The following is a 23,254-nucleotide window of genomic DNA, read 5'->3' as shown; positions in this document are numbered from 1 at the left end:
AAAAAAAAAAATCATTCCTAGGAATTGAACTAGAGGCTTTGCACATGTCAGGCACACGCACTGCCACCGAATTACATATATCTCCAGCCTTCTTTTTTCATTTTTATGTCGAGACAGGGTCTCACTAAGTTGCCCAGGCTTGTCCTGAACTCATTCTGTAGTCCAAGCAGGTCTTAAACTTGGGAACCTCTTGCTGCAACCTTCAGGGTAGCTGTGTTTATAGATTTGCCTCCCCAGGCCTTGCAAGGCTCCATCTTCAAATATTATCACATGGGCAGTACTGTTGAGGAATATTACTTTAATGTGTGTGACTTTTGTTTCTGCTGAATTTGTTTAACTCTGTGAAGCTGTGATTCTTTGCCTGTCTAAAACACCTGCTGGTCCTAAGAAAGAGCTGAACAGCCAATAGCAATGCAGGAGCAAGGATTGGCAGGGCTGGTAGGCAGGGGGAATTAATAGAAGGAGAAACAAGGAAGAAGAGAAGAGAACAAGGAGAGGAGGGCATCGGGGTCAGCTACCCAGACAGCCATGGAGAAAGAAATAAAGAAGGGTATACAAAACTAGAGAGAGATAAATGCCCAGAGGCAAAAGATAGTCAGGATAATTTAAGTCAGAAAAGCTGGAAAGAAACAAGCCAAGATAAGGCCAGGCATTCCTAACTAAAAATAAGCCGCCAGGTGTGATTTATTTGGGATCTGAATGTTGCCCCCCCCAAAAAAAAGGCAAAAGAGTAAAACATCACACAACATAATACTTTCCAGTTTCATGTCTACCTTAAACCTTCCCTGGCCCATTTGAAAGTTATCTGATGATCCAAGTGTCACGACACGAGTTATGCTTTGAAGACTAGAAGAATGCTTTCTGCTTTTGTTTTTGACTTTAGGTTGTGAGATTCCATCAGGATCTTGTCTGGTGGAGTATACTAACTAGCCTTGGTTTCTTCCCAGGGTGGACCGTGCCTACTCATGAGGCTCTTTCTCCTCACCCCCATTTCAGACTCCCACTGGTGACTAAACAAGTGACCAACTCAAGTACATTGGTCATTCCAACAGAAGTACATGGGAACAATAGAGACACCATTGTGGGGTGGAGGGAAAGGACACACCAGGGCCTATGGGCCTCCCTATGGTCCAATTTGTCAACCATATGCTCTTAGTGGTACAAATACAATTTGTGGGAATCAAACCCAATGCCTAACAAAACAGCCAACTAACTGATCTTAGTCATGTAACTGGGCCTGTTTTTTAATCCCTGGCTATAATTTGAGGTATCCTAAGAATAGCACTATGGGGCTGGAGAGATGGCTCAGAGGCTAAGAGCACTGGCTGCTCTTCTAGAGGTCCTGAGTTCAATTCCCAGCAACCACATGGTGGCTCACAATCATCTGCAATGAGATCTGGTGCCCTCTACTGGCCTGTAGGCATACATGCAGACAGAACACTGTATACATAATAAATGAATAAATCTTAAAAAAAAAATAATAGGGGCTGGAGAGATGGCTCAGTGGTTAAGAGCATTGCCTGCTCTTCCAAAGGTCCTGAGTTCAATTCCCGGCAACCACATGGTGGCTCACAACCATCTGTAATGAGGTCTGGTGCCCTCTTATGGCCTGCAGGCATACACACAGACAGAATATTATATACATAATAAATAAATAAATAAAAATAATAATAAAATAAAAATTAAAAAAAAGAATAGCATTAGATTTTTGTTGTATTTCTTACACAGGGCCTCATGTTGTTCAGGCTATATTTCAGCTCTCTGTGTGGTGGAGGGTAACCTTAAACTTCTGATCCAGCTGTTCCTGCCTCCCAAGTACTGGGACTCTAGGTGTGTCATTACACCAGAGCAGCAGCACTGCATCTAAACAATAGGCTGGGCATGGTGACTCAGTTCTACAATGCCAGCAATTAGGAAGCTGAGACGAGAAGGTCACAAGTTTAAGGACAGTCTGGGCTACCTAGTGAGACCCGGTCTCAAAAGAATGAATTAACTTAAACAGTGGCAATTCTGAGATTTAAAGCCTACAGGGGGCTGGGGAGATGGCTCAGTGGTTGGGAGCGCTGACTGCTCTTCCAGAGGTCCTGAGTTCAATTCCCAGTGACCACATGGTGGCTCACAACTATCTGTAATGAGATCTGGCGCCCTCTTCTGATGTGTGGGCATACATGGAGGCAGAATGTTGTATACTTAATAAATAAATCTTTAAAAAAAATAAAATAAAGCCTACAGCTTTGAGAGGAATCCCAGTAGGGGTTGAAAATAGCATCCAATGAACTCTCTCCCTCTCCCCCAACTCCTGCCTCCACAATCTGAAATAAAGTTCTCCAGAGTCACCCAAAAGCTGACGGTGAGGCTGGGCATGTGCACCCATGAATATCTCTTACTTGGGTATAAGAGGGCAGCTGCACAGTCTTCTCTAACTAGGTTAAAAATAAATAAAACAACTTCGGCCTCTTCTATTTCCCATGACAACAGGCTGTGCAGTGGGCAGGAACTGGGGATCTGGAACCATATCTAGAACGGAAAGGCCAGCACCCAGACCTCATAGCGCCCAAGCACTCCCTCCCCATCTCCGTTGATACCAGTGCATAAACCATGGTTTCTCTGGAGACTCTGACACAGTTGTAATGTTGGCAAGTGGGCAAAGCACTTTTGTGTTTATTATAGCAGTGACCCCTCCCTCCTGCTTCCCAATTTGTCATCTGGGACCCAGAGGCTTCCCATACAGGCCCCTCTCACAGACATGCCCAAGTCCAGGCAATCCTGGCTGGAGGGTACCCTTCCTCTTCCCTTCCCATTCGAAAGCATGGTGACATGCAAGGGAGTGAATTCTGAGTGACACTACGTAGAGGGATGACCCTGAACCCATCAGACTTAGCTTTCTTTTCTTTTCTTTCCTTTCCTTTCCTTTCCTTTCCTTTCCTTTCCTTTCCTTTTCTTTTCTTTTCTTTTCTTTTCTTTTCTTTTGGAGGCAGGTTATATGTAACTTAGGCCAGAAGAAAACATGTCATCCTCCTGCCTCAGTGCTGGGATGACAAGCATGTGCTACCACAACTAGTTTTTAATTTAGCTGTTCAAAGCGAAGCAGGGGCAAACTCTGGGCCGTTACCCATAACATAGGGCCTGCAATCTCTGGGCTGCCACAGCAGCGTGGTGGAGAAGGAAACTCTGAGGCTGAATTTGCTCTAGGCTCAGCAGGAGGCCAGAGTTGAGCTGAGAACAGAGAAAGGGAGACTGCCACTCGTAAGCCATCATGTAGTGACAGAGCTTGGTGGGACACCTTCACGTTGCGGAAAACTTATTCCTCTTTGTTTGTAGCAAAGCAAATGATAAGGCTGAGCACTGCTTGCTGACTCAGAGGATGAGCCTGGAAGCTATCTATAGAACTGAGGTCCCTGAGGTGACTAGATGCTTCCAGACATCAGTGCAAGCGACACCCAGAAAGCACTTCCTGTTTCGTTACAGGCTGGGCACCTTATCCAGTTTTCTTATCATAACAGACCCTCATTTCCATCCAAATGCCCTGATTCCTGGAGAGGACAGTGGTATTTTTTTTTTATTTTTTGTCCACACCCATACTAGGTCACAAAGAACACAACTCTACCTACCTCCCGGCCCACAGACTTGAGCCAGACTTGTTCAAGGCAGATGAAGGAAGGGCTTCTACTCAGAAACCTATCTACGGTGGGCTGTGCTCATGGACAAGGCGTCAGGCGAGACTGTGACTTGCTGCCTGACTATGCTGATTTGTTGGCCAATTCACAGGAGGTGGCAGCTGATGTTTTAATGACAACTTAGAGGGCACCAGCAGCAGGAAAAGTTTGCTAAAAATGGCTTTTATTACAAGGCTTTCCTGAGTTTGGCTGTCCCCTGACATTATGTCATTAGGAAAAACCGATGCCTCTCAATAGCGAAAAAGAAATTTGTTCCTGAAGCAGAGGCTTGCTGAAAGCCACTAGCTGTCTCCTAGAAATCACAACAGTGAAGCTTTCACGGCAACAGCAGAAACACATTGCAAAGCAGCCCGGGAGTGTTTGACTCTCGGCCTTCTCTCTTATTCATTCCTCTAGTGGGGGACGTGGGGGAGGATAGAAAAAGAGGACTCTATTTGTAAATTCATTCACACTTAATAAGGCAACTCATAACCCTGGGGCTTCAAAATAACATCACAGGGGCTGGAGAGATGGCTCAGTGCTTGCGAGCCCTGGCCGCTCCTGCAGAGGACCTGGATTTGATTCTGAGCAGCCACAAGACATCCCCAACCATCTGTAACTTGAGTCCCAGGTGATCCAATGCCCTCTTCTGGCTTACATGGACACTGTACACACATGGTATTCTTGCATACATGCAGACAAAACACTCACATACCTAAAATAAAAATAAATACAATCTTTTTTTTAAAAAATCACTGTGTTCCAGCCTAAGATCCTAGAAAAAAAATCACTGTGGTTGCTAGAAAATTGGAGGCTATTTCTCATTGTTCGGTTCATGACAATAGGGCTCAATTCTTGGCCAACAGCCCATCCCTGTGCCTCTGAGGCCAAGCTGGTTTTTTTGGCCTTTATGGCTTTTGCTGTACCTACTGTGCCGGCATTGTTGTGGTCAGACAAACATAGTTTCCCTTTCTTGAAGTCCAGTCTGGAAGGCTGCCTGGCCTAGAACTGAGGGCTACTAAGAAGGCAGTTTGGGGGCTGGGGGGATGGCACAGTGGATAGAGTACCTGCCTGGTAATCTCAAGAATTTGAGTTCAGCCCCTCAGCATTCACAGAGAAGGTGACAGGGCACAGCAGCTACCTGTAATCCTAGGACTTAGAAGGCAGAGATGGGGAATACGGGACCCCCTGGCAAGCTGGCTAGGAGATATGGGTGAGCTTCGGTGTCAGCAAGAGACCCTAGCACAGTAAATACAGTGGAGAGTGATCGGGGGAGACATCCATCAACCTCTGGTCACCACGTTTGTGCACACACATATGAACACACACAGGAGCCAAAAACGAGGAGCAAGAGAGGCCTGAATTCCCACTCCACACGCAACCTCGAGTCAGCCTTGCCCTTCCCCTGGTCACTAATCTCTGTGCCACTGAGATGCCACAGCAGCCATCACTAGAAACAGAAACTAGTTAGGTTCTGGGTCCTCTGTCCCCAATACCCGAGTCTCAGGCACTCAAGAGTTAAGATCAGCACTAAGAGGGCTGATGAAGGTACTTCACCGCTACTTGCCAAAGGCTGCTCATAAGAACACACGTCTGGAAGGCCGAACCCTGTGCCCCCACTCACATTCATGGTTCCGTTGATCTCAGCCACCGACTCGTCATCCGTGGGGAACTGATAGATCTGGACTCCATTGCTCACAAGTTCACTGGTGATTTTGATCTTGAATTTTGTCAGCTCACTCTTAGAGATGGCATCTGACTTGGCAATGATGGGGATGATATTCACCTAGGAGAAGGAGGAACAAAGTGGGATCCTTAACTAGCAACCGACAACTCCACAGCCTAGGGTTCCCACCAGCGCCCAGAGGGGGTAGCTAGCTCAGTGAATAGTCTAGCACTGCCCACCTTTAGCCAAATAGCAAATAACAATGACGAGTACTTACTATGTGTTGGCCACTAAGCTAAGTACCCTATGAATGGCGTAGCAAAATTAATCCCAACAACTTTCCCAGAAGGCATTGCTGCTAGTGTTTTACCAAAGTGAAATTGAACCGCACAGAGGTTAAATAACTTGCCTAAGGCCACAGGGCAAATAAGTTGCAGAACTGAAATTCAAATCAAACTCAGCCGTAGCCCCAAAGCTACATGGTAGCAACTATGAACTGTCTATCAATTCAGAATGAAGTTGGTGGACTGTGTGAAGTCTTGGAATCAGGGTCACTGCCCGAGTGTTTCAAAGAAGAAAGACGACAGGGAATTTGTGGTTGACAATGTGACAGGCAGCCATTTGTTGGTAACGATAAGCTGTCCCAACCTGTCCAACTGAGGCTTTCCCCAGCCAGATATACCATGGATCCACGTGGGAGGTCAGAAAAAGGAAGCAGGGGCAGAACTTGATGAGGATGAACATGTATGTGGCTCTCCTGCAACAGCCAGGTAGGCACAAAAGACCCAGTATTATGAATCTAACCTGAGACCTATGCAGAAAAGTTAGACTGGGCTGGGCATGCGCTCAGTTGGCGGGATGCTCGCTTAGTATGAGCCCTAAGCTCCATCTTCAGCTCCACCTATAATCCCAGCACTGGAGAGGTGGAGGTGGAAGGATCAGTCCAAGGCCATCTTTCGTTATGTCAAGGTGTGTTTGAAGGTAGCTTAAACTACACTAGATCCTGTTTTACCATCCCCTACCCCCTTAAGTTACAATGCTTGCGTTGTAGGATTTATTTCTGAGCAAAGAAAGTAGGTATGAAGGCCTAATTTCAGATAGCAAGAGAAAGGCCTAGTGCCACCCCAAAAGTTCAACTCACCTGAACCCCGACCCTTGAAATCCCTCCAGAAAGAGGGAAAGCTTTTATTGCCAATGGTAAAGAAATCTGCCATGCGCGTGGCTTTGGGAGGCAGAGCACACTAAGCTCAGGTTCCTGAAGAAAATGGAATTGTTCCTGTTTGCAGACCTCATTGGGACAGCATGAATGTTGCTCAGGCCCTGAACTCTGAAAGGAGCAAGTGGGGGCTCTAGAACTGAAGAAGTACTGTGTCTTTTGTGCTTTTGAAGACCCCTGAAGACACATCTCACAAAGCTTGGGATGCGAGTCAAAGACCGGACCTTGTAGTTATCTCTCTTGAAGTCTTTGGGGTCAAGAGATCCAGATCTTTGCCAAGATGGAACAGCAGGCAAATCCAAGCCTCCTTGTTATTTTTTTTGCCTAGTCCTCATTAGTCCACAATAAACATAAACCAAAAACTGCTTACTTAATGCAGCCTACCCAGCAAACAGCCTGCCACGTGGCTCACTGCCGCCCTATATGGGGCCGTGCTGGGCATGGAGACATTTCAGGAACAGCCTATTATTCACAAGTAGTGAGCTCATTGCTGCAAAAATGGAAAAAAACTGCTCTTATTCTGATTATAGCTGACATTCAGTTCTTATAGTGGCTATGCTACCAAATGACTACTAATGTAAATTAGAATTTTGTATACTAAAATAACTTGCAGTTGGAGCTAAAGGCAAATCTCAACTCCATTACAAGTTGTCTGACCTTGAGCAAGGTACTTGCCTCTGTGCCTCAGTGACTTCATATGTAGCTAACAGTACTATGTAAAATGTAAGTAACAGTACTTAAATATACTACTAGATTATTAGAAGGGCAAAATAGGGCCCAGTCCCTGTTGCTGAAAACAACGTTTAGATACGTCATCAAATTAGAAGTTGAGCTGGTGCCTAACTAGAGCCTTCACTGCTATTACTGGTGTTCATGCTATTGGAATACACTTTGCACACTACCAAAGGAGAAAGGCAACCACCACCCAGCCAGCTACAAATCCTGCACACTACAATGTCACCTGCCTATGTGATATGCTGGTGCAACAGTGGCACAACTGTTGTGGAGGTAACCAACCACTGCCTAATTGGATTTAAGGCTCACTCCATGAGACAGAATTCATGCCTGACACTGCTAGACCTGAGACTGTATAGGTCATGGGCCTAGGGGAAAAATAAATACTACATACTAAATACTAAGTACTAAATACTACTAAGTACAGTTGTGCTAAAAGAGCATGGCAATAAAATAACTCCTGACAACATTCTGCTATACCCAGAGATCAGTGCCTTGCTCAGCCATCATCAGAGAAGCTTCTTCTTGCAATAGACAGGAACTAACACAGAGACCCACAACAGGACAATGTGTAGAAAGTGGGACTTTGGCACTCAGTCCTAAATAGGATCCTCCCTCTCAGAGCTCAGGGATCTATGTGGAAGATGGGGTAGAAAAACTGAAGAGCCAGAGGTGACATGTGACACCAAGGAAACAGTGTCTTCCAGACAATGGGACTGCTAAATATGTTAACTCAGAGATGGTAGCAGCACAGGTTCAAGCCAGACAGGATCCCATTGCTGAGAGAGGGGAAGTAAACACAGGCTCCGTCTCTAACCAAGAAGTAGACGATACCTACTTGCAAAGGAAAGATTACTTTTTCCCCAATGGAGTCTCACTGGGTACATTAACTTCAAGATATACCCATGGCCAGCAGTAGATGGACAACACACAGTGAACTCAATGGTGGTCTTGTAGACTTTTTGTCTCATACCGCTTCATTTGGGCTTTTCTCTTTTTCTTTTCTTTCTTTCATCCTTTTTCTTTTCTTTTGCCTTACTGGTCTTGTACTTATATATTTGGTTTTTGTTTTCATGAAGTTTCTTTTTGGGGGTTATTGTTTTTGATTTTTAATGAGAAAGGGATAAAAGATATGGAGGTGGGTGGGTGGGAAGGTGGGGAGGATCTGGGAGGAGTTGTGGGAGGGGAAAAGCATGATCAGAATACATTGTATGAAAAAGTTTTGATTAAAAATAAATAAAATCTAAAAATTGAAACAAAATACAATAAAAGCACCTTTGTTAAAAACAAAAACAAACAAGCAACAATAACAAAAAAACAGGGTTCAGTGGCTAAGCTCTTGCTGCACAAGTATGAGGACCAGAGCTTGGATCCCCTGAACCTGCAAGCATTTAGTCTGCCCAGAATTCAGCCTCAGAAGGTAGATCAAGCAAGGTAGTTAGCAAGACCAGCCATATATCTGAATTCTGGTTTGGCTGAGAGATTCTGCCTCAGTGAATAAGGTAGAAGATCAATGACAGAGGATGATTCCGACATCAACCTTCAGTCTCCACATAGCATTCATATGCACATACACACATGTGTACATACATGCAAACATGCATACACACATATACAAATAGAAAAGAAGAGATGAAATAACATATATGTACATAGTGCCTGGCACATGCCAAATGTTAGGGAAGGAAACTTGAAGTAATTAGGCTTTTGAAAGAATCTGATGTTCAATTTGTTTTATTTTTATGGTGCTGAGAATCAAAACTAGGGCCTTGGCTGGAGAGATAGCAGTTTATAGCAACCGATGTCTTGCAGAAGACCTAGGTTTGGTTTCCAGCACCCACTTGGTGGCTCGCAGCCATCCTTAACTCCAGTTTTAGGGAATCCAACCTCCTCTTCTGAGCTCCTTCAGCACCAGGCATACAAGTGGTATACAGATATGCATACATGCAGTAAAATACTTGAAAATAGCAAATAAAATAAATCTAAAAAAATTTAAAGTAAAGAATAATACTGTATTCCATTGCCAAAACCAGCACCCTTAAACTTGAACAGCCATCTTGCTTGCATTCGTTCTTATTGTCAAGACTCTCAGGACAAAGCCATTCCTAATACTAGGAATCCAGATGGCAAAGCATATAGCCCAAATGCACGATCTGTAACACCATCCTTATGGGGGAAGGGAACAGAGGGTGGGATTAAGATGCCACAAAACCTCTGCTGGAACCCAGCATCCCTTGTATATCAAATCAGTAAGAGTCCAGCTTGCTCAGCCCCAGCTCCTGCCTCATACCTTGCTATCCAGCTTCTTCATGGTTACTAGGTCCAGAGACTTAAGCGAATGTCCTGTGGGGGCAATGAAGTACAAGCAGACATGGATTCGGGAGTCATGGTAGGTGTGCAGTACTCTCCGGATCTTCAGCTCCTCCTGCAGGTAGGCCTCAAACTGAGCATCTATGAATTCCACTATAGGCTTATAGCTAGAGAGGAGAGGAGAGAAATGGTGTCAAGTGCTTGGGTTTTTGTTTTTGTTTTTTTTTTTTGACATAGTCAATCCCAGTTAGAAACGCAATGTGTCCTCTGTAATTGGACCTCCCCCATCTAGTTGGGCTTCTCCGTGTCTTCTTGGTGGGGTCTTATACTGACAACTTTCGTTGTCTTCTTGGGCCACATGTGAACCCAATTTATTTTTTCACTGTGGAATGTCCATTAATCTCCACATCCCCATCCTCCCTCTGCACACCTCACAGCTCAGTTTAATGCCTATCTCCTTCCAAGGGTCTTCTCTTCTTATGCCCAAAATCCCTTCTGTGACCAAGCAGTGTAAAAAAAAAAAAAAATTCTACATAGTATTGGAATGTTTGCTGCTGCTTTGCAGGAATCAATGTTCTCTTAGATTCATGGTGTCTTCCTGAAGGACAGGACCTGGGAAGAGAATGCCTCTATCTTCCAGCAGCCCCAAGGCAATCTCTGGTGGAGTCTGTAGTTGGACCCTTGATCTAAGCCCATTAGATGCTTCCTGCAGCTCCACACACCCTGCCTTGGCTTTGGAGCTCTGGACACAAGTCCTCTCTGTGACCCACGCTAGGGGATTCTGTCACAGTGCTGTGGGATCTTGGCTCATTCTTGCAGCAAACTGGGAAGCATCCCAATTAACAACCTCGATAGTCACATATGTTTCTACTTCTGATCTAAGCATCCAGACAAAATTTGTTAAAGGTACGTCCCCCAGCCATTTACATAGGAACCTCAGCTCACTGAGAATCCATGCAAAACTCCCCTTGGCAGTCTTCCTGACTCAACAAGACATTTATTTATTTATTTGTTGCTTTGTTTTTGAGATAGGGTCTCATTATAGCCTTGTCTGATCTGGAACTTGTTATGTATTCCAGGCCTTGAACTCACAGAGATCTGTCTGCCTCTGCTCCCCAGTGCCAGGATTAAAGGTGTGCTCCACCAGGCACAGTTCTATTTGTCTCTTTTCTAAGACATTATCTTGCCATATAGCAGTGGTGCTCTGAAAGAAAATGGCCCCCAAAAGGAGTGGCATTATTAGGAGGTGTGGCCTTGTTGGAGTAGGTGTGGTCTTGTTGGATGAAGTGTGTCACTGTAGGGGTGGGATATGAGGTCTCATTATGCTCAGGCCACACACAGTGAGTCAGACCACTCCCTGTTGCTTGTGAGTCAAGATGTAGGACTCTCAGCTCCTTCTCCAGCACCATATCTGCCTGCATGCCACCATGCCCCACCATGATGATAAAGGCCTGAACCTCTGAGACTGTAAGCCAGCCCATTAAATGTTTTCCTTCATAAGAGCTGTCCTTGTCATGGTGTCTCTTCACAGCAATAAAACCCTAACTAAGACAATAGCCTCATGTTATTCAGGCTGGCCTCAAACCCATGAACCTTTCACCCCCCCCCCCCGCTTCCTGAGTACTAGAATTAAATTATGTGTACCACCACACCTGATTCAGCACAGCCTCCTAAACAATAGTGAATTGAAGGTCTATAGGCAGTTAGCAGTTGCTAGAGGGAGAGATATTTTCTTCAGTAGTGTAGCCACTGGTGAGTTGCCAGTAACTTCTGTAACTAACCCCTTAATCATGTTCCTATAAGTAACCCTAATTAAACTTACTGGTTTGCTCATAAACACAAGGGCATAAAACAGGGAGTTGGTGAGCTGGCTCAGTGGTTAAGGGTACCTGCCATCAAGCTTGAGAACCTGAGCTTGATTCCCAGAGCCCACATGATAGAAGAAGAAAACTAGCTTTTTTTCCCTTTTTTTTATTAAGAAAAGGAAAAAAAAAAGTTTCCCCCTCCTCCCAGCCTCCCATTTCCCTCCCCCTCCTCCCACCCTTCTCCCCCTCCCCCCACCCTCCTCCCCCTCCTCCCACTCCTCTCCCCTTCCCTCTCCAGTCCAAAGAGCAATCAGGGTTCCCTGCCCTGTGGGAAGTCCAAGGTCCGCCCCCCTCTGTCCATGTCTAGGAAGGTGAATATACAAACTGGCTAGGCTCCCACAAAGTTGCTCTCTGACCTTTATACATGCACTGTGGTATGCATACACACACACACACGCTAGTGCCCTTGCACACATGCACACACGCAAATAAATGAAAGTGTGTTTATTAAATACCTCTATTTACAAAGATAAAAGAGGAAGAGGGGCTACTTGGGAAGGGGAAGAAGATCAGTGGGAGGGGACAAAAGAGGGCAATGTGAGCGAATGTACTAAGGAATGCACTATGTACACACAAAAAAGTCCCATAATGAAACTCATGAGCACATATCATTAATATATGCTAAGTTTTCAAGACTTCAGAAAAGATAATCAGCCCAGTTCTCCTCCCTGTCCTGGGCCTTTCTGGAAATTTCTTTCTTCCTAGCCCTATCTGCACTGAAGCCGCCCCAATTGCTCCAACATTCTTTCTTTCTTTTTTCTTTTTTTTAAATTTATTTATTATGTATATAGTGTTCTGGGCACCAGATCTCATTGTAGATGGGTGTGTGTCATCATGTGGGTGCTGGGAATTGAACTCAGGACCTCTGGAACATCAGTCAGTTCTCTTAACCTCTGAGCCATCTCTCCAGCCCCTTTCTTTCTTTTTCTTAAATACACTTATTTATTGTGTACGTGTGTGGCCTAAGTGTCGAAGTCAGAGGACAGTTTGCGTGAGTCAGTTTCCTCCTTTCACCCCGAGAGATCCAGGGGTGGAGGAACATCAGCTTGGTGGCAAGCATCTTTACGCAGTGAGCCAGCCCACTTGCTCAGCCTCCCCCTTGACCGCATCTCCGACTTTCTGCTCTAACTAGGTCAGCTCAGTTTCAGCCCTACCTCTCTCCTCCTCTCCTCAGCTTGCAGGCTGCCTCTCCCCTGGAGATGCTGCCTCCGTTCAGGGAAGAAGAGGTTCTTTACCTCAGCCCAGGGCAGGTTAGTTTTCAGATCCCACTGCCACAAGAGAACATGATCAAAGGAAGGTATGAGACCAGCCAATACCTCCCACCTGCAACAGCTCCTAACCCGAGCCTTTGTGAAAGAGCCCCCTAGGAAAGGGGAGAAAAACAGCATTTAAAAAAAGAATCACAGAATCCTGCATCCGGAGAACTGCCTTCAGGAAGAGACCCAGGTGCAGGGTATCTCTGGCACCCCAAAGGAAAAAAAATCTAAAAATATTGTTCTTTCTTCCCTTGATCCCCCCCCCAGTCAAGACTGTTTTTGAAGCACAAATGATTTCTTGGCAGACAAGAGTCATAGAAGGTTCCTGAAGAATTCATCGTGAGAATAGAGGGCGCATCCCTCAGATGTAGCTAATTGGTAGATGGGTAGCTGCTTTGAATTACATGATCAGAGCATGGCTTTGCTTTCCTCTCTTACATAACTTCTTTTTATTTCAGTTTTTGCTTCACACAAAGGGGTGGGGGAGACAGAAGAGCCGATTTTTCTCAGCTTCCTTCCCCTTGAATCTCCGAAGCACTGTGTTCATCTTATTGCCACTGCCCCTGGCTCCCAGAGGCTGTGAAGAGGTGCATAGATCAGACCAGCCAGACCAGCCAATCAGCCACCAGAATCTGGGCTCTGAAAGAAGGGTGACTCAGCCTTGTGCCAGCCAGCTTTGTTTCGCCAGTGTCTGGTCTACTGTCTGGCATACAGTGAGGACTCCACCTACGGCTCTGAGTTCTCTCACCTTTGCCCCCATGGCTGATCTTCCCACAGTGGCTATCTCTTCTCCACGTGTGGCTATCCTTACTGAACTCCACTCTGGGGCAAAGAAAACCCTTACTTCTGTGTGCAACTGCATGACTGTTTCTTTTTTAGTTCAAAGCACTGCTTTTCTTGTGCCCCTCCCAAGAGAACGTTTCTCTATGACCCACACCCCAGTTCCATGGAGGGCTAGAGAAGACAGCTTTCTTCCAGCACTTTCCTCCCTCATCACTACAGTTAACCTTTTCCCTTTTAAGGCAACAAGTTCAAGACTTTTGCAGACCATGCACGGACTTATTCTTTTCTAACGCACATCAGTGTTTTGTCTGCCTATATGTCTATGCGCCACGTGCATGTCTTGATTCCAGGGAGACCAGAGAGGGTGATGGATTCCCTGGGACTGAAGCTACAGATAGTTGTAAGGGCCCATGTGGATGCTGGGAATTGAACTTGGGCCCTCTGCAAGAGCAAACAATGCTCTGAACTGCTGAACCATGTCTCCAGCCCTACCCATACAATTCTAAACACGGAGTTCACAGACCTCCAAGGAGCCTCTGGATAGAATTTAGAGAATTCCCAAACTTGGACAGAAACAAAATACACCTCGAACTGAACTTTGGCAGTTTCTTCAGTTATAAACCAAGGTAATCACCTATAGCACTGCTTGCAGCACCTGTGATTTTTCTGTCCAGTAGAAATCAGCCATATTTTCCTTTCCTAGTCCTGTGGGTGCACATCTGTCAAAATAGCATCTACATCCATCAGAGCTTCTATATTCTGGTAATTATGACGCCTACAAATAGATACTATTATTTAAGGGCTTAACAGATAAGTGTATGGGTTACTAAATCATAGCTTAAAATATTTTGGCAACTGTACTTTTAATACAACTGGTACATTTTAGGCATTCAAAGGTTATTTTGTGAATGAGGCCAGAGACCCACAGCCCAGTACTACAGGTGCCCATTGTCCAAATACTTCTTCATTTCTGGTACTGAGATGTACTATGGAGATAGAATATTGAATAGAAAGTACTGGAAGTTCAGAGACTTTTGATATCACGACCAGGGACGCTTCTCTGAGGGTTCAATATCTGAGTTGTAAGGATGAGTCCACCAGTAAGCCCCAGTAAGATCCAGGAGAAGGGCAGGCCAAGCAACAGGAACGCAATAAGGATGCTGAGGCCGAGACCAGCCTGACAAGTTTAAGCAGCAGGAAGAAATGCAGGGAGCTAAAATTTAGTGAATGAACTAGAAGCCATCAACCCCAGCTGTGCAGCAGAAACAGCTTACATGTCCATCAGCTGATGGCTGGATCAAGAAAATATGGACTATCCATACAATAAAAAGATCTTTAGCTATAAAGAAATTCTCATAGAACCTACCGAACACATGCTAGGCCCTGAGTCCAATCCCCAACGTTAAAAAGGGGGAAAGGGGTGGGAGACAGGCACTCATGCATGGACAAATTGCATAGAATTGCATTTGTATGAGGCACCACCCCGAATAGTGAAGTTCATAGAGACAGAAGAGATAGTGGTTACCGGAAGCTGAGGTGGGAAAGGAAGGCAGAGCTGTTGGGTGAAGTTTCCTTTGTGGGTGAAGCAAATGCGTGGGAACTACATAGAGGTGAAGGTTGAACAACAAACAGCAGTGGTGCTTATGAGTGTATTAAATGCCATTGAACCATTCATCTTAATTCGTCTCACTGAGTTTTGTCAAGAACCTCAGTGGTTTGGGTATACATTAAAGTCTGAGATGTGCTGGCAGCTTTCATCTACCTGTTCGTCTCCCTCGGAGACACCACCACCCACCAGCCATCTCCAGGGTATGCTTCTCCCCACAGCCACGCACCTTGAGGGGAGATAAAGGGGGCAAGCGCGTAGCTCTCCCAGACAATCCCTCTAGCCAGCTCCTCCTCAATGCCAATGTATAGCCTCTCTTCCCTGGAGACCTAGCCCGTCTTCCTTTGGCCCACCCTTTCTCCCCACCCTAGGTGACTACAATGTGCCTGCTAACAATGCTAACAATGTTCGGCCCCCATACACTGTGTGACTGCCCTCACTTCATCCCTTCGGCTCCCTCTGCTCCCTGCCCAAGAAATCCTCTCTGTAACACCCAACTCTCTGGCCAGAACCTGGTGTCCATCTAGCCGTCCCATGGCTTTAATCCTCCTTTACATGAATGATCTCCTCAGAGTGCTAATGCTCAGGAATTTGGGCCCTTTCCTTATTTCACAGGATATCAACGTCTCTCCCTTTTCCCAGTCCCAGCTCCTCCGCCAAAGCTGAATCACACGGCTAGTCAATTGAACCATGTTTTTGTTTTTGAGACAGGCTCTTGCTATGTTGGCCAAGCTGGTCTTGAACTCTTGGACTTAAGCAATTCTCCTGCCTCAGCCTTTCTAGCAGCTGGGTCTACAGATGTGCAAGGATGTATCCATTAGGAAGCATTCTTATCAAAGGCCGCATCTCTGTTCAGCCCCACCCTGCTGGCCCTAGTGGAATTACCTAACTGAATAAATAGCAGAGGCTGACGACTCCATTGCTGTCAAAGTTGGCTGAAAGAAAATACAAAACTATAGGTCTTGATGTTTTTTTATAAATTCATGGTCTGCCAAGTTCTATGTGGCCTGGGTCCCCGAGCTCTGGCTAGGGGTAACGAGGGAATGAAGAAAGGACAAGCACACAGACACACGTACACTGAAGCTGGGATCGGGCTGGGCTCTGCTCCCTGTAGCCCCACCACCTGGCCCCTCTGTAGGTGAACAGTCTAGGGCTGTAAACATCTGGGAGCAGGAGGCTGCGGCTGCAAGTCTTTGCACACATTGATCAATCATAGACACAGAGTCACAAAAAGGGTTTTGCCATGTCTTGTGAGCCTAGATCACAGGGATGACAGTTTTTCCAATTGTCCTACAGATTCAAGGTCTTGGGATATTCTTGACATGGCCATGCCTGTGTCAAAATACTCATTCACTCAGAACTTTGCTCACTTAGGGTCTCTTCTGCTGCCTACAATGACCTCTAACCTCATCGGAACCTTCATGGTAACATAATAGCCCTTTTACTTGGTCTTGATTGGCTCCTTTTCCACTGTTCTCATTGACCATTCCAGACCTTCATTTGATTTCTCAAGCTCCAATATGATTTCTGACTTCTTCACTCTCATGATAATCTAACAGCTTATTTTACCAACCAACTTGGGGCCACAAAGCTCATACAACCCCATCACCCATTCTTTAAAGATGGATCCACCATCCCATCTCCTTCTAATCTGAAGATGAAGTATTTCTCATCTATTCAAGGCTTGTTATCCCGTGCACATGGTTCCAACCCTTTCAAACTCTTTGGAATCCTTGCTCCATCTCCTCTCTTCCTACTGACTCTTTCCCCTCAACTTATGAACATATTTAAGTCTACCCTCATTTCAAAAGGGAACTTGTTTTTTAACCCAGTCCAATCCTCCTCAACTCTGAACCACCCCAGCCATGTTCCTGTGCCTTCTCTCCCCTAAGCGGCCAAGTTTGAAATCTCTGCCTAGCATGGGTACTCAAGAAATATTTATGGAGAGGCTGTGTTCTCTTTTCTTTTCAGGGTTTTTTTTTAAATAAAGGATCTCATGCAGCCTGCAGCCCAAGCTGTCCTCAAACCTACTACGTAGCAAAGAATGACCTAGAATTTTATAATAGATGGTTATTAAGACTGAGAGCCACAACTAGACAACATAAACAACGAGAGGCCCCAAGGCACTTAGCTCTAAGTGGGATGTCTTGAGCAAATCCTTTCCCTCTAGGCTCAGTGGTCTATGTAGAAGAGAGGGAAAGACTGGCAAGGCTAAAGGTGGTGGACGCCTCCAAGGCAGCGTATTTCAGACACAACAGGCCCGATACACACACGAACCCACAGAGACGGTGACGGCATACTCGAAACCAGCAGAAATTCAAGCCAGACAAAATTCCAGCCCAAAGAAGGGGGCATGTTTTTTCCTTTTGATTTGAGGTTTTTTTTTTTTTTGTTGTTGTTGTTATGTATTTTGTGTTCTTGTTTTTTTTTTCTCTCCCGAGAGAAGGAACATGAAGTTGGGTGAGTAGGGAGGTAGGTAGGATGTGGGAAGACTTGAGGGAGAGGAAAGAAAATGACAAGAATGGATTGTATGAAAAATGAGAAATATTTAGAGTTAAATGTCTCTGGGTGTTTAACCTGCACGCGCGTCTATGCACCATGTGGATACAGTGCCATCAGAAGCTTGAAGGGAGCATCAAGACCCCCTAGTACTGGAGTTTCAGGTGGTTTTGGATGCTATGTGGGTGCTAGGAATTGAATCTAGGTCCCCTGGGAGAGTAGTCAGTGCTCTTAATTGCTGGGGCATCTCTCCAATCCCCAGATTCATTTTTTTAAACCACATGTATATGTGAGGGTGAGGCATGAATATGACAGTGGATGTCTGGGGAAGCTAGAGGCATCAAATCTCCTGGAGCTATGGTTATAGGTAGCTATGAGCTACCCGACATTTGTGCTGGGAATTTAGCTCTGTTTTCTGGAAAAGTCATATGTACTCTTAACTGCTGACCCAGCTCTCTAGCCCCAATGACCTTAAACTTTTGATCCACTTACCCCTGTCCGGCAAGTGCTGGGGTTACTGGCATGCACTATCATACCCAGATTCAAAAAGAAGTTTCCTGAAAAAAATAATCTGCTTCTTTAAAATTCTAATTCACTCTTCAACTCACTGTAGACTATTTCTACCCCACGTCAGTCTCCTAGTCAATACATCAAATGGATGCTTTTGGTATCAAATGATGAAAACTTATGGATACTGTCTTAGCTAGGGTTACTATTGCTGTGAAGAGACACCAGGACCTTGGCAGCTCTGATAAGGAAAACATTTAATTGAGGAGGTTTGCTTATGGTCTCAGAGGTTCAATCCATTATCAGGAAAGGGAGCATGGTGGCAGGCAGGCAGACATGGTATTGGAACTGAAAGTGCTACAACCACTCCTTTTGGGGGCCATTTTCTTTCAAACCACCACAGATACACTATTTTCTCTACCAATGTATATCTGATGCATTTATTCATCGCAGGCTGAGTATCAACTAGCTTCAGGGTGGCTAACTCACACTCGCTTGCAATGGCTTCAGGACTTAGCCTAGCCTTTCCTGACCACCCGTTTACCCATCTCTCCAAACAAGGTTTGGTCAATTGCTGTTCCTCCCTGTTTCCACAGCCTGAACCCCTTATATCTATATCAGTGTACTTAGCCCCACTTTGCATAATTTGCATACATATCCATCCCCTCCACTAACTGAAAGCTCAGTAAAGACTGGTAGGATGGGTCAAAGGGTAGAGGCAGTTGCTGTGAGCCTGACCACCTGACTTTGATGCTCCGGACCCCCATGGTAGGAGAGAACCAACTCCCACAGGCTGTTCTCTACCATTCAGGTATATACCTGGTACCCGCTCACTAGCACAGCTGCTGTCGTGCAGCCATTTCCTTAGAAACCGAAACATCCCATATTGTGGAGAAGCCCCTTCATCCGGAAGGTAAACAACTCAAAGTAGCTTCAGGAAGTCCCTGAAACTGAGCGGATTCACTAGGCTTCTCCCTTCGAAGAGTAAGCAACAAAGACTGCCGAGAGGCCATCTCAGTCTAGCTAACCTACAAAGAGGACGCTTGAACAAGCCAAGCTGCAAAGAAGACTCTCAGACCACACCAGCTGCCTGGAAGAAGCAGAAACCAGCCAAGCTTGGGAAAGAACACTCTTTAACCTGTTGAGTTGCCTGAACACTGTGCAGTATGCTTTAGGTTTCCCAGCTTTTGTGAGCTGTCTGTCACCCATGCTAGGGTGGGCTTTGGTGATGCAGCTATCTTTGCATCATTTCTGCTCCTGTGAGTAACCGCTCACCCACACCCCTGTAAGGAAAACCAATAAAACTTACTGGTTCACCAAGTTGGACTTTTGTGGTGTCCATACCTTGGTCTATCATGGGCTCCTTAGCTGGGGTGAGTAGATGTGTGTACTGTATCTCCCCAGGAAAAGTCCTGTCATATGAACCATCAATCAATTAATCAATGTAATGTTTCTTGTACTGGCCTGCCTGTATACCACAGGACGGTTTGCGAGTCAGGTAAGGGGCTGGAGTTTGAAAAGCACACACACACACACACACACACACACACACACACACACAGAGACAGAGAGACAGAGAGACAGAGAGAGACAGAGACAGAGAGAGACAGAGACAGAGAGAGACAGAGAGAGACAGACAGAGAGAGACAGAGACAGAGAGAGAGAGAGAGAGAGAGAGAGACATGGGTCATCCTTGAATCAAGAATGTCCATTCTATTGTGTTCCAGGGCAGCTTATATAGTGCTCTCCTTGACTAATGGCCATGCCCTAGCTCTTGGGATTTTTCAGCTGCAAGCCCACCAGAAAAACCAAGGCCCTGCCATCAGGAACTCATGAGGGACTCATGCTCAGAGCAGTTGCAAGCACAGGAAAACAAGTTGTTTACTCTGTCAGGCAAGGGGTCACAGAAAATTCAGGGTCTGGGGGTCCGCCGTCCCCAACAGGGTCACAAGCTTCTCACATTGTTTCTGGCACACTATAGACATGTAGCAGTTCCTGTTTAAGCCTTCATCATCTCTCTATCCTATAACTTTCTGTTCCTGTTTAAGCCTTCATCATCTTTCTATCCTCAGTTATTGCCCCTGTCCTTCTTATCTCTTTTCACACACTGTCTTATCTCTTTTCACCAGCTTTTTAAACCCATGGTTTACCCCTATTTTATCTATTTCCTCTTTTAAAACAGCGTCCTTTCAATTTCCTTTCAATTACACAAACAATCCATGTATGCATTCTTCCTGCCTCACTGATAATCACTGTTTTCTGTCTGCTGAATATCTTTTCAGAGCTTTCCTATATATTTATATGCAGATAGAAGATTATCTGCTGTGTGTGTGGTGGGGGGGGGAATTTCCACACATGACACCATGATACAACTTCTCATTTTGTAACACCATGACCTGATGCTGTATCCATGTGAATATAAACTGCAAATACAATCCCATGGTATGATCGAATCACAGTTATTGTAGCTGCTTTATTGATGGACATATAGGTAGGTTAAAGGTTTTAAATATAATAGCCAATGCTGCGGTGAACACTATTGCTTCCTATAAGCATGCGCTTGTGTTTTCTGGGCAACACAAAGGAAAGTGAAATGGCTGGGTCATGAATTATTCACATTCAGAAATTTAATGGATGCTGCCAAATTTGCCCTCCAAAAAAATAAATCTGAATCAATTTACACACCCACGTGAATGAAATTCCCTGGTGGTACTGGCTATTATATCATCTTTTATTTTTGCCAATCTGAGAGTGAAAAAGCCATTGTTTAATTTTGCATTTCCCTAATTGCTAAGGAAGCTGAACGAGCATCATTTCAGACTGGGCATTGTTCCACTCATATTTCCCTTCATGATCAGTTATCTGTTCGTCACTCATGGAACTGTAGAAGCTCTTCTTCCTATTACATAGGTTACAAATATGTTTGGTCCATCTGTAGCTTGTTTTCACTTTTGCTTTATGGTACTTTATAGTTTGAAAAGTAAAATACGCCAGGTGGTGGTGGCACATGGCTTTAATCCCAGCACTTGGGAGGCAGAGACAGGCAGATCTCTGTGAGTTCGAGGCCAGCATGTTCTACAAGAGCTAGTTCCAGGACAGCTAGAAACGTTACACAGAGAAACCCTGTCTTGACAAACCAGAGAAAAAAGAAAAGTAAAATACTTTTTGAAAAAAAAAGTTTTATTTTATCATTTTTATTTACATGTATGTGTTTGGGTATGTACATGTGAGGGCAAGTGTCTGCCACAGAGGCATAAGATCCCTTGGAGCTGGAGTTACAGGTGGTTACGAGTCACCTGATATGGGTGTCAAGAATCAAACTTAGGTCTTTGGGAAGAGCATCATGTGGTCTTAACCATCAAGTCATCGCTCCAGCCCCAAACTACTTTTCCTCTAGTTAACTTGAACCTAACAAATCTTTCCTTCTGTGATTTTTAGACTTTATTTCACAACTCAAAAAGCTTTCTGTATTCCCAAAGTTATAAAAATATTCTCCGACATTTTCTCTTTATATTTTTAGAGTTTGTTTTTGGTCCAAGAAGAATCTATTTTTGTGGTGGTGTTTGTGTGGGAGGGTCTCGTTTTATGTTTTTCTAAATGGATGGCCCATTTTCCCAGCGCCACTTCTTCAACAGACCATTCTGGCCCTGCTGACTTAGAGATGGGACAGTTCCATGCACACATGCATCTGACCTTGTACTCACTTTCCTGTTCTATTGCCTTTGCCCTGTTGTGATGTCTCTATGTCCCATTCACAAGTAATAGTGGCAACCTAAACCAGGCAACAATACCACACGTCCTTTAATCCCAGCACTTGAAAAACAGAGGCAGGAGAATCTCTGTGAGTTCGAGGCCACCCTGGTCTACAGAACTAGTTCCAGGACAGGCTCCAAAGCTACACAGAGGAACCCAGTCTCAGAAAACCAAAAGACAAAAAAACAAACAAACAAACAAACAGACAGAATGGCAACCTAATTTCTACCTACAATCTCCCGGGAATGATCAGTCCTAAATACAATGTTCAAGCAGCCAAACCCAATGGACTTTTAAAATGTTTTTTCCTTTTCTTGGACTTCATTTATATTCCCTCCTAAATGCTACATAATGCTACTCTCCTTTGAGTCTTATCAGTAAAAATCATGATCATAATAATGCCTTTTACTTATTAGGTATTTATTAGCTATTCTGTGCCAGGCAAGGTTTCAGCATTCTTTTGGTCATCCATGTCAAGTATGTTATACCACAGCCTAATAGCGTAAAGATGATTAGGTCATACTTATTTTACAGGTGACTTAAAAACTGATGCATAGATCATTGAACTATTTTGCCAAAGGTCCCTGGTCTAGCAAATGGCAATATGGGATCTGAACCTAGGCCTGTCTGAAACCAAAGCTTAAATTCCTAGAGACTCTTTTCTCTAGCCTATCTTGAAATCTCTCACCCTTGGGTTCCCTTTTCTCCAGCACTCATTATTCCTTTATTCTTTCATCTATTAGTAGTAGTTGGAGTTTTTATGTGCTGGTTGGTTGTTTTTTGGGTGGGTGTTTGTTTATTTTGAGACAAAGTCTCACTATGTACTCTTAGCTGGCCTTGAACTCATTAAATAGGCTAGGCTGGCCTAGAACTCACAGAGATCTATCTGTCTCTGCCTCCTAAGTGGTGGAATTAAAGACACATTCCACCATACCCAGCAAACTTGTTGTTGCTATTGTTGTATATGTGCATGCATGTATACACTTGTGTGTGTGTGTATGTATGTATGTGTGTGTGTTTAATTTTAGACAGTCTCCCATAATGCAACCAAGCTGGGCTCAAACTCACTCTGTAGCTGAAGCTGGCCCTGAATTCCTGATCTTCCTGCCTCCATGTTGCACGTGCTGGAATCCTATGCATGCGTGCCTCTTTGTTGACAGCGTCTCGAGTACCTTAGGCTGGCCTCAGATTCCCTGTGCAGTGAGGATGGGATTGAACTTCAGATTCTCCTGCTTCTACTTTCCTGGTGCCACAATTACAGGTCTGTGCTATCACGCTTGGAGGCAGTGCTGAGTATCAGACCCAGGATTTTGTGCATGCTAAGCAATTACTCTACCAACTGGGGAATATCTACAGTCTCCATTTTAGTATTTTTTTAAAGATTTCTTAACTTTCCCATACA

General features: G+C 44.8%; 1 protein-coding gene across 2 annotated transcripts in view; it reads right to left on the bottom strand.

Annotated features, from left to right (window-relative positions):
- Sept6 (septin 6) overlaps nt 1–23,254 on the bottom strand; it is a 108,135-nt gene that overhangs the window by 53,838 nt on the left and 31,043 nt on the right. For both annotated transcript variants that reach the window (XM_005368885.3, XM_026790140.1), the window contains exons 4-5: nt 9,564–9,750; nt 5,281–5,442 (exon numbers count right to left, since the gene is read on the bottom strand). In XM_005368885.3, the coding sequence (XP_005368942.1) occupies nt 5,281–5,442; nt 9,564–9,750 (349 nt within the window). The remainder of the gene's footprint in view (nt 1–5,280; nt 5,443–9,563; nt 9,751–23,254) is intronic.

The sequence above is a fragment of the Microtus ochrogaster genome, unplaced genomic scaffold, assembly GCF_000317375.1.
Source record: "Microtus ochrogaster isolate Prairie Vole_2 unplaced genomic scaffold, MicOch1.0 UNK42, whole genome shotgun sequence".
Lineage (NCBI taxonomy): Eukaryota > Metazoa > Chordata > Mammalia > Rodentia > Cricetidae > Microtus > Microtus ochrogaster.
The sequence above is the reverse complement of the archived record's forward strand: the minus strand, read 5'-3'. Positions and strand labels throughout refer to the sequence as shown.